At 48.5% G+C, this 15,941-nt stretch overlaps 1 protein-coding gene across 1 annotated transcript; it reads right to left on the bottom strand.

Annotated features, from left to right (window-relative positions):
* Positions 1 to 364: 364 nt before the first annotated feature.
* Positions 365 to 4,346, bottom strand: LOC108801917 (vitelline membrane outer layer protein 1-like). The gene is made up of 3 exons (XM_018573825.1): positions 4,332 to 4,346; positions 1,434 to 1,546; positions 365 to 653 (listed from the first exon to the last, which is right to left on the bottom strand). The coding sequence occupies exons 1-3, from the start codon at positions 4,344 to 4,346 to the stop codon at positions 365 to 367; spliced, it is 417 nt and encodes a 138-aa protein (XP_018429327.1).
* Positions 4,347 to 15,941: the final 11,595 nt, after the last annotated feature.

Genomic DNA, 15,941 nt, shown 5'->3' with positions numbered 1-15,941 from the left:
TGAACTATGGTCGGACTGTCAGCCGAAAATCTGGGTGTGAACGTGCGAATTGTGGCCGTCAGCGACTAGTCAATGTTAGGGCAGAACGGGGGAGGGGCAAGACTGGTACAAGACAACAGAAGGGCAACAGTTCAGTGTCAGATTCCTCGCATCACCTTTCATCATCTCGTGGAGTCACGAGGCGGCCCAACGAAGTACTGATGGGGTGGTCATAATAATCTGGCCACTCAGTGTATAGAGGAATGTAAGAGGCTGATAGCAAATTAAATTGAGGCGTGGACATGGCTTGCTTTTAGAAAAGGCATTTATTGATAAGACACGGATGTATTCAGTTCTATCTTTTATATCTGTATCAATTTCAGCTTCAACAGCATTCAAACTTGACGTCATTCAGAGCCGTGTCGTCTCCCCTTCCTTGGGGTCTTTCCACTCTGGTGGTGATACCACAAATTCCAACTGGGCAGGCGCCACTCCAGCTTCCCCAGCCCCCCCAAACTCCACCGTTTCCTTCCAAAATATTTGGATCGGAGCACAGAAATTGGATGTTGTTTGCTGCCGTGTCGTCTCCTCTGCCGATGGAACCCTCAACCCTCAGGGAAAAGCTGGTGAGATACCCAGAGGGGCACCATCGTTCTCCAGTCCAACCTCCCCAACTGTTTAAAGACATGAAGGATGACCGGTCAAACAATTTTAAAATCTCCTTAGAGGAGAACGATGGGGGCAGGGCTTTTCCCCATAGTTCTCCTTAGGGTAATGGGATCACACAAACTAGCGTCCTCCCGTCACCCTAGGCTCAGTAAACCTCGAGCTGTAGCTATACGGAGACGCCGCAGCCGGGTCTGCCCCATATTGCAGGACCGGACCCCACTGAGGCTGTGGGGGTGCCCAGGACTGGACCCCACTGGGCCCACCCACAGCCTCAGGCCCCGGTGCGGCGGCACCGGCGGTAATTCTGCCACTGGTCAGAGCTATACAAATGTATAATAATAGAGTGTGACTGTGGAGGGGACATTAGAGTGTAACCTCCTCTGTACAAAGACTGATGTGACTTTGGGGGGGACATTAGAGTGTAAGCTCCTCTGTACAGAGACTGATGTGACTGTGGGGGAGGGGACATTAGAGTGTAAGCTCCTCTGTACAGAGACTGATGTGACTGGCTCAGTGTTCTCTGTACAGCACTTTGGTATATGGCAGAGCTATACAAACTTAGCTGTACACAGAAATAATAATTATATTCAAATTCTAAGTGTGGTCATCTTCCCCAACATAGATAATATGAAACTGGGGGCTCCGATATGGTGAGAGGGCCACCATGCTGGAAGGAGCAGAGTGACCCCACTGGAATCCCTCCCTAATGGCCACCAAACGTTACAGCGTTGGGGGGATGTGGAGCTCTTGGATGTTGTGATACATGTAAAGTTGTGTGGACATACCTTCCTTTAGTTGAGGATATTGTTCCTCTTTTGACTGTATCGGAATAATAATCACAATAAAGCTCGATCCCGTTAAGAGCTGTATCATCTCCTTTTCCTTGCTGCTCCTCTACCTAAAGGGGAACAAACAAAACGAAAAACTCGATGAATATGTCCCAGAAAAATTTCACAGAAACTCTTATTACAAACTGAAACAATCAATATGTCACCAGTATAAAAGGTATGTCAAATGTAACAATACCCCCAACAAGTAAACCGCCCTTTTTAGTAGGGATGCACTGATACTTTTCGAGTACCAGTGCCGATACTTGGCATTTTCATGAGAACTACCGGGGTTGCAGCGGTTGCAGCTGGGACCGGGCTCTGGCGCTCCACCACTGTCCCGAAATCATTAGTCTGTATTGTTTTAGAAAAACTGTCACATGACAATAAACAAAAATGTATCAGTACTTGTGTCTGTGAGGACTTGGGCAAGTATCAGTACTGGTATCTGTGAGGACTTGGGCAAGTGTCAGTACTTGTATCTGTGAGGACTTGGGCAAGTATCAGTACTTGTGTCTGTGAGGACTTGGGCAAGTATCAGTACTTGTGTCTGTGAGGACTTGGGCAAGTATCAGTACTTGTATCTGTGAGGACTTGGGCAAGTATCAGTACTGGTATCTGTGAGGACTTGGGCAAGTATCAGTGCTTGTGTCTGTGAGGACTTGGACAAGTATCAGTGCTTGTGTCTGTGAGGACTTGGGTAAGTATCAGTACTTGTATCTGTGAGGACTTGGGCAAGTATCAGTACTTGTGTCTGTGAGGAGTTGGACAAGTATCAGTACTTGTGTCTGTGAAGACTTGGGCAAGTATCAGTACTTGTGTCTGTGAGGAGTTGGACAAGTATCAGTACTTGTGTCTGTGAGGACTTGGGCAAGTATCAGTACTTGTGTCTGTGAGGACTTGGACAAGTATCAGTACTTGTACTCGCAAAAACTGGTATCGCTGCATCACTTTATATATGTTTATAAAAACAAAATCATACATTAAAACAGAGATGTACAAATCCCGGGAGCTCCGTGTGCTCCTTACAAATGACAGCGGCCTCCTAATGTTTGAATTTTTCTCTAGTCTGGTCTTGGAGCTCAAAAGTAACTGTACTTGTACTTGTACCGAATACGGTACTTGGTATTATGTCTGGATCCGCCCAGCTGCGTGAGTGACAGCTGGCTCTGCCTATCTAGAGGCAGGGCCAGCTGTACCCGCCCCTCCCCCATCCGTTCCCCCGGTCAGCGCTGGAGGATCGGAGCGGGGAGGGGGGAATCCAGCCCCTCCCCTGTCACGGCAGAGAGCCGTGACAGGATCGAGAGGTGAGCGAACGCCGGTATGTGTTCGCTCACCTCCCGATCTACTGAGCCGACCTGTGACCTGTGAAAAGCACTCACCTCATTGTTCTCCTTTAAGATCAAAAAAAATAGTATGACACTATTAAGTGCCATACGAGCATCCATATATAATGACTTGGATTTAAAACAAATAATAACATAATATTAATAAATGATATCCATATTATCTATCAACACCCATGTTGTCCTGGTCGAGAGGGGAAGGCCAGCGAAGAAATAAACACCACAAACTTTAGGTGTAAAATAATATATTGTACAAAGAATTGCAGTGTATATGTTGTGGGGGTTTGCAGTGTGTGATTTGGGGGTTGCAGTGTGTATGTGATGGGTGGGCACAGCCTGTGATTTGAGGGTTGCAGTGTGTACATGATGGGTGGGCACAGCCTGTGATTTGGGGGTTGCAGTGTGTACATGATGGGTGGGCACAGCCTGTGATTTGGGGGTTGCAGTATGTACCGTTCAGTGGCGTAACAATCGCCATAGCGACCCAGGCGGCCGCTATGGGGCCCGGGGCACACGGGGGGCCCGGCCAGATGCCGATCGGACGGAGATGGAGGCGGGCCCGGCGACGGAGGAGGAGACGGGGCCTATCAGCGAGCGTGGAGGAAGAGGAGGCGGACAGGTAAGGAGTGCGACCAGCCCAGATGGTCTATGGCGGGCTCTGCAGGGTCACCCTCAGGTGGGCTGTGTGGGATCTCAAGTGGGTTCTGCAAGGGGTATAACTAGAAATCACGGGGCCCCATACAAAATTTTGCTATGGGGCCCTGTGATTTCTAGTTGCGCCCCTGGTACCGTCATAAAAAACCTGGTAATATCAACTATCAGATCCAACCCTCACGCCATATCTGTGGGTCATACTAGACTACGGATGACAGGACAGCGGTATCATAGGCTTTTGTTTAAGTTTTCAAGTGTCACAGTACTTGGTGCGTACTTAAAGTACGTGGTGGCAGTGAACGCTTGGTGTGTAAAGGGTTAGCTGCGGAGTTACCCAACCCCGGTGACTATCGCTCTCAGTCTGCTGGCCTGAGATTGTTGTCCCGCGGTCTGTGAAATCTCTGTGCAGGGTGAGGCTGAGAGTGATATATCGCCACGTCCTTGTGACGCCACACTCAGTTCAGAACTGTGTATAGTCATGTGTGACTGACGTACAGCGGGTTCGGGCCGGGCGTACGTCACATACTGGTGGCAGAGGAGTGTGGGGGGTATGACAGGGGGCAGTATGTACAGGAGAGGAGTGTGGAGGGTATGACGGGGGGCAGTATGTACAGGAGAGGAGTGTGGAGGATATGACGGGGGGCAGTATGTATAGGAGAGGAGTGTGGAGGGTATGATGGGGGGCAGTATGTACAGGAGAGGAGTGTGGAGGATATGACAGGGGGCAGTATGTATAGGAGAGGAGTGTGGAGGGTATGACGGTGGGCAGTATGTATATGAGAGGCGTGCAGACATTTCCTGTTTCAGTTCCTCGTTGGAAAGAACCTCATACAGTATAATAGACATCGATTGTTACATTAGATTCCTCCATCGTGTTTTGTATTGTAGAACAACATTTGGGAAATGTCCCTTTTAATCTTTTTCTCCCTCCCGGACAGAAGCTTTCTTTGTGTCCGTTTGGTAAAGTCAGACGGAGGCATTAAAGATGAATCTGTCTCATTGTTTCTGCACTTTTATAATTATGTTTTCATAAAAGGAACTGACAGAGGACGGTGTCAGAAAAGGGAAATTATTATTGAGACATCAGAATAACTGTTTTGTGTAATATTTACCCATCCTGTGTGTGGCCGGAGGTCACTGATGCTTTAAATGGCCGGGCCAGATTTAGCTCAGTGTGTGTCGGTCACTTTGATAATTACTCCGTGACTCATTTGAATAAATATTTTTATGCTGAGAATTTTTCTTTATTTCTTTTATGAATGATCATTATCTTTAATAGTGCAACTGAATCCAACAGTTACATTGTTAAAAAAGAACTATGAGGTAAGTGCTTTTCACTCACCTCATAGTTCTAGCCGACCTGTGACAATGAGACTGTCACACGTCGGCTCAGTAGATCGGGAGGTGAGCGAATACATAGCGGCACTCGCTCACCTCTCGATCCTGTGCCGGCAGAGAGCCGTGACAGGGGAGGGGCTGGATTCCCCCCTCCCCGCTCCGATCCGCCAGCGCTGACTGGCGTAACGGACGGGGGAGGGGGGGGGACCGCTGGCTCTGCCTCTAGATAGGCAGAGCCAGCTGTCACTCACGCAGCTGGGCGGATCTCGACGTCGATGTCGGGATCCGCTCCGTAGGCGGCGCTTCAGTATACAGCGAGCTGTAGCTCCCTATATACTGAGCTTAGGGTGACGGGAGGGCGCTAGTTTGTGTCCTCCCGTTACCCTTCGGAGAACTATGGGGGAAAGCCCTGACCCCATAGTTCTCCTTTAATAAATGGCACTGCAGGCTGAAGGCTTCCCTTTTTATTACTGGGGCCTCCTGCCTGCACGTGGTCACTATATCAGAGCTAAGATAGTGGTCACATGATCCAGAACCATTCTGATTGGTTTCTGATTGTCCGTTGGTACCCCAGGTTTGAAAGTGTTGGCCTGCTTGCTCTGAAAGTGGAAGGGACGTTTATAAATGTATCCTCAGCACTGGGCATCATGTCCAGGGAACGTTAAAGCCCATTGCATCCCAAAAACAAACATGTGATGTACTGCAGCATACTAGTCCTTAGATGTGGCGTCTGCATTAGTTTTCTTTTTAAGGCTTTTTTTCCTTTACTTTTTACCTGGTGATCCTGCCAAGTAAGTCTGTTATTATTCAGCTTTCTCCAACAGGCCGAGCTGTCTAAAACTAGAGATTAGGCTGGGCTTGGTGATGAGGCTGAGCTGGGCCTAGCCCACTCAAAACTAGAGATGAGGCTGGGCTTGGTGATGAGGCTGAGCTGGGCCTAGCCCACTCAAAACTAGAGATGAGGCTGGGCTTGGTGATGAGGCTGAGCTGGGCCAAGCCCACTCAAAACTAGAGATGAGGCTGGGCTTGGTGATGAGGCTGAGCTGGGCCAAGCCCACTCAAAACTAGAGATGAGGCTGGGCTTGGTGATGAGGCTGAGCTGGGCCAAGCCCACTCAAAACTAGAGATGAGGCTGGGCTTGGTGATGAAGCTGGGCTGGGTTGGGCCAAGCCCCCTCAAAACTCTGACCACCACCCCCTCCTTCTGACCCAATCAGAGTCAGCAGTTGTGTGTGTGTGAGGGGGGGAAGGGGGGGGGCGTTCCCTGCTCCTTTGTGACGTAGAGCTGAGGGGAAGGGAATTTGCCTGCCTGCAAAGTACTTGGAAGTGACTCTCCCAAAGAGAAAGCCCCATTTTTTTGGGCAGTCCACGGTGGGTGCACAAAAACTAAACCCCTCATGAGCCAAAAAAAAGTGCAAGTGATCAAGCACAAAAAAGGAGCAGTGGGCGTGTCTAAATGGTCCATCTCCCAAAAAAGATAGGGCCCTTTTTCTGACCCTTTGGGGTGCTAGTATCCTGACGGGGCAGAGCTCTCAAGTCAACCTAGCCAAAGGTATGTAGACACCTCTACTCATAGTAAGCTGACGCCGACCAACCAGTCCTAGGTTCGGGGTTTTTTTTTTTTCTTTTGAAGCCCGTGGATTGTGCATCTAAACAAACTTCCCCCTGTGAACAAAAAAAAGTGAACCGTGAAATCACAGCACACAAAAACGTGCACAAGGGTGCAAGGTCCTTCCAAAGAAGGGACCCATTTCCCGACCCCCCGGGGCGCAAGGCTCCTGACAGGGGTTGAGATTTTTAGTCCACCGACCCGAAGGCCGATGGACCACCAATCCTTTGGGGACCTGCTGAAACAGGTTCGGGGGTTTTACCGAAGAGAGATCCCCAGTTCAGGGGAGAAAGGAGCCTGATGGCCACACAACCTCCCCCGAGAAACCAGAGTAGGCCTGAAGACCCAAACCTATCATCCTTAGGAGTGGAAAAGGTGACACCAAAAAAGTGCACAGACATGAGAAGAAAAATACTGTAAGCTGCAAAAATACAGTACAATGGCCAAGCCTTGCCAACAGGTATAAGAAATTAACTGGTTTTAGTCATAAGGCCCGGCCCAAGAGGCGAGGTGCAGTGGCCTATTGCTGTTTCACACAGTGGGGTCATAGAGAGGGTCATTTTTATAAAACAAACCCTTGTGAACAAAAAATTGAAGAGTGAAGTCGCACCACACGAAAAAAGTGCATGAAGGTGCTGTGGTCCTCCTCCAAAAAGGAAAGGCCTCAAATCCCATAACCTCCCGGGGTGATCTTTAGGGACCAGCTGAAGCCTGTCCACCGAGTACTTGGTGAGGGTTCTCCCAAAGACAGATCCTCAGTTGGGAAGGGCAAAAGACCCAAAGTTCAATGAACCCCCTAGACATCAAGATGGGCCCCAAAGTTACCCACACCCTCAGTCATCTGTGGGGTAAAAGTGCTTGTGCTAAGTGCTATAAATAAATAAGTGCCGAGCATAACACAAGGCGGGCCTTCCAGCCAAGATAAAAAATGTTCCAAGCTAGCCAAATACCTGCCCAAGCAGCATGTGCAGAAAAAAAGCTTGGAATGTCGTGATCTAGTGCCAGTATCTCACAGAGGGGTCCCAAACCCATACTGATTCTGTAGTACCACTGGGACGTGCTTGGTCCTTCAATAAAGAAGGGACCTCGATTCCCGACCCCCGGGGCGCAAGGCTCCTGACAGGGTTTGAAACTGTTGGTCCACCTACCCGAAGGCCGGTGGACCCTGATCCTTCGGGGACCTGCCGGAACAGGTCCCACACAGTACTAGGTAGGGGGCTCTCCCGAAGAGAGACCCCCCCTTGGGTGGGAGGAGACAGAGAACCCTATATGAGGGCACAGAATCTCCTCCCAGCATCAGGAATAGGCCCCGAAAAACCTGCACCTTCAGCATCTGTGTGTCAAATAACGCTTTTTAAAAAAAGCCAATTGTGCATCGTGCATTATGTGCAATAAATAAAGAGTGCCAGTGCACCACGCTGACAGGCCTTAGGGGACGGAGTGCAAAAATATTGCCCCAGACTAGCCATAAGGCCTGTCTTGGAGGCGAAGTGCAGAAAATTGCAATGTGGTGTGTGACCGAGTGCTACAGTGAGTCATGTGGGGTCCCACACCCAAGTGACTTTCTGAGCACCCCTGGGACGCCACCTCCAGGGGGCACAACAACACGGGCTCTGCCGCCTCCCAACCCTCCAGCCAGACCAAGCTTTGCAGCCATTCCCATCAGAAGGTAGTGCCATCCGGGATCCATCCCTACCACCGGTGACAAGTCCAGCATAGTCCCTAACTGTAAACTGTCTGAGCTCCCAACCTGGGACAGCTATATAGAAATGAAGACTTTGAGAGCAGTGTATCTTAGAAGTGGCCACTTCCTGTCTGGGAAAACAAAAAATACACATTCAGTACAACACACATTTTCCTTTGTTTTAGTTGCTTTAGCCTTTTAAAAACAGCAGCAGGATTAGAATTGTGGCACCATATACATGATGATATCATCAGATCAATCTGTACATTTGCATAGGCCAGCCCCCCTGGATGCAGTTATATATTTGGCAGTTATCTCAGTATTTCCCTAGTTCCCTCAGCTCTTCAGTAGCCTCCTCTGTTTCTTCTCGGTGGCCTCCAGTCCCTCCACCATACAAGATGCGGTCTCTTGCTTTGTGTTTGTGTCTGTTTGTTCTTTTTCAGGTGTCCATGAACTGTGCAGAATTTGTTACCATTGACAATGGGGGACACCGAGGAGACTGGGGCGTCTTCGATGTTTGTCCCGAAGGGACCTTGGCAACAGGCTTTCAGCTTAAAGTAAGTTATTCCAAACATTCTTTTTTTTATTATGATTGTACAATATAGAAATGACAACTTTTATCTATACCGGCTTTTCTCAACCTGATTACCTTAGAGCGGTGGTTCTCATTCTCTCTAGGGCTGGGACCCCTTGGTAACATTTGTAAAGTTGTGGTGACCCCCAATGGTAAAATTTAGGGATGCACCAATACTAGTATCTGTGCAGGAGGCTGTTCAGGTTCTCAGGTGTTCTGTGTGGGCTCTCGGGTGGCTAATGGGGCTCTCAGGTGCTCAATGGGGCTCTCTGGTTGTCAGTTCTGCTTTCTGGTGGTCAATGTGGCCAGTGCAGGCTCTCTGGTGGTCAGTGCAAGCTCTCTGGTGGTCAGTGTGGCTCTCTAGTGGTCAGTGAGGCTCTCTGATTTCCAGTGCGGGCTCTCTGGCGGTCAGTGCGGCCAGCGTGCACTCTCTGATGGTCAGTGCAGGCTCTTTGGTGATCAGTGCGGGCTCTCTGGTGGTCAGTGCGGGCTCTCTGGTGGTCAGTGCCGGCTCTCTGGTGATCAGTGCGGCTTTCTGGTGGTCAGTGCTGGCTCTCTGGTGGTCAGTGCAAGCTCTCTGGGGTCAGTGTGGATCTCTAGTAGTCAGTGAGGCTCTCTGGTTGCCAGTGCGGGCTCTCTGGTGGTCAGTGCAAGCTCTCTGGGGTCAGTGTGGCTCTTTAGTGGTCAGTGAGGCTCTCTGGTTGCCAGTGCAGGCTCTCTAGTGGCCAGTGCGGCCAGCGCGGGCTCTCTGATGGTCAGTGCAGGCTTTTTGGTGATCAGTGTGGCTCTCTGGTGATCAGTGTGGGCTCTTTGGTGATCAGTCCGGCTCTCTGGAGGTCAGTGTGGCCCTCTGGTGGTCAGTGTGGCTCTCTGGTGGTCAGTAAGGTTCTCTGGTTGGTCAGTGCGGGCTCTCTGGTGCCATCCACATACCCACCTGTGTGGAGTAGGGGTATGGAGTAGGCACATAGACAGTATGGGCTGCAGTCTGGGGGGCTCCAGGAATATTTTCATAGTTGGGTTGCTGCCCATAGTCGTACCCCGCTTTTTTAAAAAAAAAATTGTGTTTTTTTTTTATTCTTTTTCATGTGTAACTTAATTTTTTATTTTTTTTTGCAACTTTAATTTTTTTCCCTATATTTTATTTTCACTTAAGTTTATTGTTATCACATAGGTGGATAAGAAACCCCCTATGTGATAGCAAAGAGGATCTGACAGGTCCTCTTTATGGAGACATCTAATGTCCCCTAGGAACCCCCAAAGTAGCTGCTGAAGCTGGAGAGTGACACGAGAATGCGGAAGTGATGTAATATACAACACTTCTTTTATTAAATTATTTTTTAGATTTATTATTTATTAATTATTATTATTTATTGTGTTTTGGGGCATTTAAGTGCATGTTTCACTAAATTTTTGGATTTGAAAAGTAGTTGCGCTAATATCATAAAAAATTTGCAACTGCCAACATTTTATTCTATCGGGTCTCGGCTTCCAGAAATTTTCAGGTCCAAAATGTGGATTATAACATGGGTGCAAAACAAAAAAAGAAAAAAAAAAGGCCTCGGGCATGAAGGGGTTAAAAGTGAGATTAAAACAATGACAAAAAATGGTTTGGAGTTCCCCTTAAAATTGATACCAGGCCTTTCTACAGACATGCAGCCTGGCCAATTAAAGGAGAATTATGAGGCGAGTGATTTTCATTCAGCCTCATAATCTGAGCCGACCTGTGACAATGAAACTGTCACAGGTCAGCTCAGTAGATCGGGAAGTGAGTGAACACATACCGGCGCTCGCTCACTTCGCGATCTATCCCTGCAGAGAGCCGTGACTGTCACTCACGGCTCCCTCCAGGGATTCCCCCCTCCCCTGCCCGATCCTCCAGCTGGCGGAACAGACGGCGGAGGGGGCGGGTACAGCTGGCTCTGCCTCTAGATGGGCAGAGCCAGCTGTCACTCATGCAGCTGGGTGGATCCAGACAGAATTGTCGTGATCCATCCCGGCTGCGGCGTCCCAGTATACAGCGAGCTGTAGCTCCCTATATACTGAGCTTTGGGTGACGGGAGGACGCTAGTTTGTGTCCTCCCGTGACCCTTAGGAGAGCTATGGGGAAAAGCCTTAACCCCATAGTTCTCCTTTAAAGATACTGAAAGGAATGGGCGACAGGGTCTGTCTAAGGAGCTTTGGGGGCATAGACGTCATGACTGCCTAAAGTTCAGACTATTTGACTATAGCTGTGTCCAAACGAAGGGAATTTTTAATAAGCATATTATTTGGTTCACAATGTATCAGATAACTTTTCAATGTTTGTCCAGGTGGAGAAAAAACGAGGTTGGTTTGTTGATGACACGGCACTGAATGCGATCGATCTGTACTGCACTCAAAACGCATCCAAAAACGTGGTTAAAAAAATCGCATCCAGCGTTGGAGAGTAAGTATAGACTTTTCCTGGCAATAGTTCTTCTCTCGTGTTCTCAGCGAAACCACCGGAAGTGAATCCTCGAAAGCTTTCTCAATGAATGTGATCAGTTGGATTCAGTACAAAAGGTTTGGCCCCCGATTTTATACAGTATTTTGCTGCAATGTGGTATGGGCGCTGGTACTGGTGTATTGAAAGTTTGGGTTTCGGCTGGCTGTTCTCCCCGCTTTGGCTGTCACTTCGGCCCAGTCAAGCCGAAGCATATGCCTTCGGCTCGGCTCGGCTCGGCCGCCTTCGACTGCTGTGTGGGCTAGTGTGAATAGCCCATACAGCAGCCCTTAGGTTCGACTGAACCGAAGGGTAGAGGTGGCCGAAGAGAGCCGAAGGATCAGCTGAAGCTACGGCTGGATCCTTCGGCTCTTTAGTGAATAACCCCCTTAGTCAAAACGGGAGGCTTTTGAAGCTTCACTCCTGACCAGTTGCCATGTTGGACCTCCCAAATATAAACATTTTACATATTAAATATGTCGCTTAAAGGAGAACTATGGGGTCAGGGCTTTTCCCCATAGTTCTCCTTAGGGTAACGGGAGGACACAAACTAGCGTCCTCCCGTCACCCTAAGCTCAGTATATAGGGAGCTACAGCTCGCGGTATACTGAGACGCCGCAGCCGGAGCGGATCCCGACATCGATGTCGAGATCCGCCCAGCTGCGTGAGTGACAGCTGGCTCTGCCTATCTAGAGGCAGAGCCAGCTGTACCCGCCCCCTCCCCCGTCCGTTCCGCCAGTCAGCGCTGGCGGATCGGAGCGGGGAGGGGGGAATCCAGCCCCTCCCCTGTCACGGCAGAGAGCCGTGACAGGATCGAGAGGTGAGTGAATGCCGGTATGTGTTCGCTCACCTCCCGATCTACTGAGCCGACCTGTGACAGTCTCATTGTCACAGGTCGGCTAGAACTATGAGGTGAGTGAAAAACACCCCCCTCATAGTTCTCCTTTAAGATAAAAAAAATAGTATGACATTATTAAGACACCTGTGACAGTCTCATTGTCACAGGTCGGCTAGAACTATGAGGTGAGTGGAAATCACTCATCTCATAGTTCTCCTTTAAGAATTTGCATAAGCAGCAGATCATTCATTACATTCAATCCTGTTATTTTGGAACACTTTATCAGCTTGAATGACCTCCAGACTCCCAAATATCTCCATGGTAGAACAAGGAGAATAACTGTCTCTACACATTGCACAGCACAGACCGTTGGTACAACTTATAATCATTTCTTTATCAGGTGACGACATTGATAAATAGACCCCTACGTGTGTGTAACCTGCCAGTCTAATCATTCAGTGCCAGTTATTTTTGTCTGCTAGTTTGGATGAAGGGAGGTTAGTGATTCCTGGAAGTGTGGACATGGGACATTTCAGTTCCATAAGATTAGAGAAGTTGGACACGGGCCATGCCCCTCGTAGTGCTCGAGAGAAAGAGATACAAGATTGGGTGTATGAAGCCGCTGCTGGGTGGGCTCCAATGAAGGGTTGGTGACTTTTTCTTCTGTGCTGCACTTATCACTTTCCCATTATTGTTTTGGCCTGGAATTTAGAAATACCCTTCCAAGCTCCTTCCCAACCTTCCTTCTCTTTTCTTCTTCCTTCTTTCTTCCTACATTTCTTCCTTTCTTCTTCGTCTCTCTATTCTTCCTACATTTCTTCCTTTCTTCTTCGTCTCTCTATTCTTCCTACATTTCTTCCTTTCTTCTTCGTCTCTCTATTCTTCCTACATTTCTTCCTTTCTTCTTCGTCTCTCTATTCTTCCAACATTTCTTCCTTCTTCTTTCTTTTCTTCCTTCCTTTTATCCTTAACTTCCTTCCTTCCTTCCTCACCCTAACTCTCTTCCTTCCTTATTTCTTTCCTTCCTCCTATTCCTTAACTCCCTTCCTTCCTTCTATTCCTTAACTTCCTTCCTTCTTCTCCCTAACTCCCTTGCTTACTTCTATCCTTTCCTTCCTTCCTTCCCTTCCTTCTTCTCACCAACTCTCTTCCTTCCTTCCTTCCTTCTTCTCACTAACTCTCTTTTTTCCCTACTTCTTTCCTTCCTTCCTTCTCCCTAAAGCTCTTCTTTCCTTACTTATTTTCTTCCTTCCTTTTATCCTTAACTTCCTTCCTTCCTTCTTTCCTCTCCTTAACTCTCTTCCTTCCTTACTTTCCATCCTTCCCTCCCTTTTTCTTCCTCTCTTCCATCCTTCATTTTTTTTTCCTTCCTACCATTCCTTCCTTTGCCCAAACTCTCTAGCTTTCTTATTTCTTTCTTTCCTTCCTTCCTTCTATTCCTTAACCCACTTCCTTCCTTCCGTTCCTTTTTCTCCCTAACTCTCTTCCTTCCTTTTTTCTTTCCTTCTTTCTATTCCTTAACTTCCTTCCTTCCTTCCCCCTAACTCCCTTGCTTCTATCCTTTCCTTCCTTCCTACCTTCCTTCCTTCCCTTCCTTCTCACCGACTCTCTTGTTTCCTTACTTCTTTCCTTCCTTCCTTCCTTCCCTTCCTTCCTTCTTCTCCCTAACTCTCTTCCTTCCTTACTTATTTCCTTCCTTCCTTCTCCTTAAAGCTCTTCCTTCCCTACTTATTTTCTTCCTTCCTTCCTTCCTTTTATCCTCGCCCTAACTCTCTTCCTTCCTTACTTCTATCCATCCATCCCTCCCTTTTTCTTCCTCTCTTCCATCCTTCATTTTCTTTCCTTCCTTCCATTCCTTCCTTACTTCTTTCCTTCCTTCCTCCTTTTCCCCCCTAATTCTCTTCCTTCCCTCCTTTGGTCCTTGCTTCTGTCCTTTCCTTCCTTCCCATAACTGACACAACTTCCCATATGTCCTCTGCAGATTTGGCTCCTGGAGAAGCAGTTTCTTTTGTGCATCTGGATTTCTGACAAGCTTTAGTCTGAGAGTTGAGCACGGCAGCCACGATAACACGGCAGCCAACAACATTAAGTTCCGGTGCTCCAATTCCGATGTCCTGGAAGGTGACGGCCTGGACTGGGGGAACTACGGAAGTTGGAGTGACGAGTGCCCTTGGGGCATCTACGGCATCAGGACCAGAGTGGAGGGAAGAGGCGGACTGGGTCACGATGACACAGCTCTTAACGATGTGCAGGTTCTCTGTTATTCAGAATAAGCTCACCTCTTCTTTCCTCAATGTCTGAACCCCGAATCTGTATTTTCCCTGCGGTGTATCGTCTGGGCAATCTTTATTTTATCCCTTTTATGTATATGAGATTTCCTTAAAATTATTTATGCTTCACGACAGCTCTATCAGGGGGGGTCAAAGTGCACAAGGGATTTACATTCTGCTTTTTGCATTGCTGATACGGGGATCATATGATGCATTGAAATGTTTAAAGCTGTGGATTAAAAAAAATAATAAAATATATTTCTTTTGGAATAATATGTTTGAATTTTACTTTAAAGCTCAACTAATCCTTGGGTTTAAATCAGTTTAATGCATTCCAGGTGCATCAATACAATTTCTTAAAGGAGAACTATGGGGTCAGTGTTTTTCCCCAAAATTCTTCTAAGGGTCACGGGAGGACACAAACTAGCGTCCTCCCGTCACCCAAAGCTCAGTATATTGCGAGCTACAGCTCGCGGTATACTGAGACCGCCGCAGCCGGGACGGATCCCGACAGTAATGTCGGGATCCGTCCCGGCTGCGGCGGGCTCAGTATCTATGCCCTCACCAAAGCTCCTTAGACATCTATGCCCTCACCAAAGCTCCTGACCCTGTCGCCCATTCCTTTCAGGATCTTTAAAGGAGAACTATGGGGTTCGGGCTTTTCCCCATAGTTCTCCTAAGGGTCACGGGAGAGCACAAACTAGAGTCCTCCCGTCACCCTAACCTCAGTATATAGCGAGCTACAGCTCGCTGTGTACTGAGACGCCGCAGCCGGAGCGGATCCCGACAATTCTGTCTGGATTCACCCAGCTGTGTGATTGACAGCTGGCTTTGCCTATCTACAGGCAGAGCCAGCTGTAACTGCCTCCGCCAGTCAGCGCTGAAGGATCGGAGCGGGGAGGAGGGGAATGCCTGCAGGGAGCCGTGAGTGACAGTCACCGCTCCCTGCAGGGACAGGATCAAGAAGTGATCGAGCGACGGTATGTGTTCGCTCACTTCCCGATCTATTGAGAGCCGACCAGTGACAGTTTCATTGTCGCACGTCGGCTCGATCTATGAGGCTGAGTGATTTTCACTCACCTCATAGTTCTCCTTTTAAAGGTCAATGTATAATTAATTCAGCCGTCTGCCCTCTGAATATCTGTGAACGTTCGTTCTATGCCAAAACAATCATTCTTTAGTTGCTTCTTTACAAAAGAATGTATTTGCAAATGTGTTTTGTTGTAATATCACATTATGGCCATTAGATGGAGCTAAAAGAGCAGAAGAAATCAGAATTTATTTTCTCTGCTCTTTAGCACCAACTAGTGGCCATAATGTGATATTTCACATTATGGCCACAGACAGAGCGGCACGTCCACTTAGCTGCACAATGTTTGCAGTGTGCCAGCTACCCCCTTTCCGGGCCAGAGCATCCATGGCTGATAAGAGCCGAGTGGTGAGATGTGTAAGGGCCATACAAATCTCCCCTCTCAGAGGGCGGCTAGCATCCCATCAAGCTCTAGGCAACCAATGACATCACTGGTTGCCAGCAGCTGAGCGGGACGCTCTGGCCGGTGTCCCACCAAGCTCCTGGCAACCAGTGACCTCAGTGAGATGGGTGGGGTGCTGACCAGAGCCAAAGCTGGGCAATGAGATGATGCAGAAGCCCTACCTCCTGTTAGTGTGCCCCACCAGGAAGAGCTCCCCCCCC

This window comes from Nanorana parkeri, unplaced genomic scaffold (genome assembly GCF_000935625.1).
Source record: "Nanorana parkeri isolate BGI_ZX_2015 unplaced genomic scaffold, ASM93562v1 scaffold2557, whole genome shotgun sequence".
Lineage (NCBI taxonomy): Eukaryota > Metazoa > Chordata > Amphibia > Anura > Dicroglossidae > Nanorana > Nanorana parkeri.
This window is presented reverse-complemented; position numbering and strand designations above follow the sequence as displayed.

Excerpts from the sequence above, each read along its gene's own strand:
- LOC108801917 (XM_018573825.1), bottom strand. Across the intron at positions 654-1,433 it reads ATATCCTCAACTAAAGGAAG|TTGGGGAGGTTGGACTGGAG; the intron begins GTATGTCCACAC and ends GTCTTTAAACAG.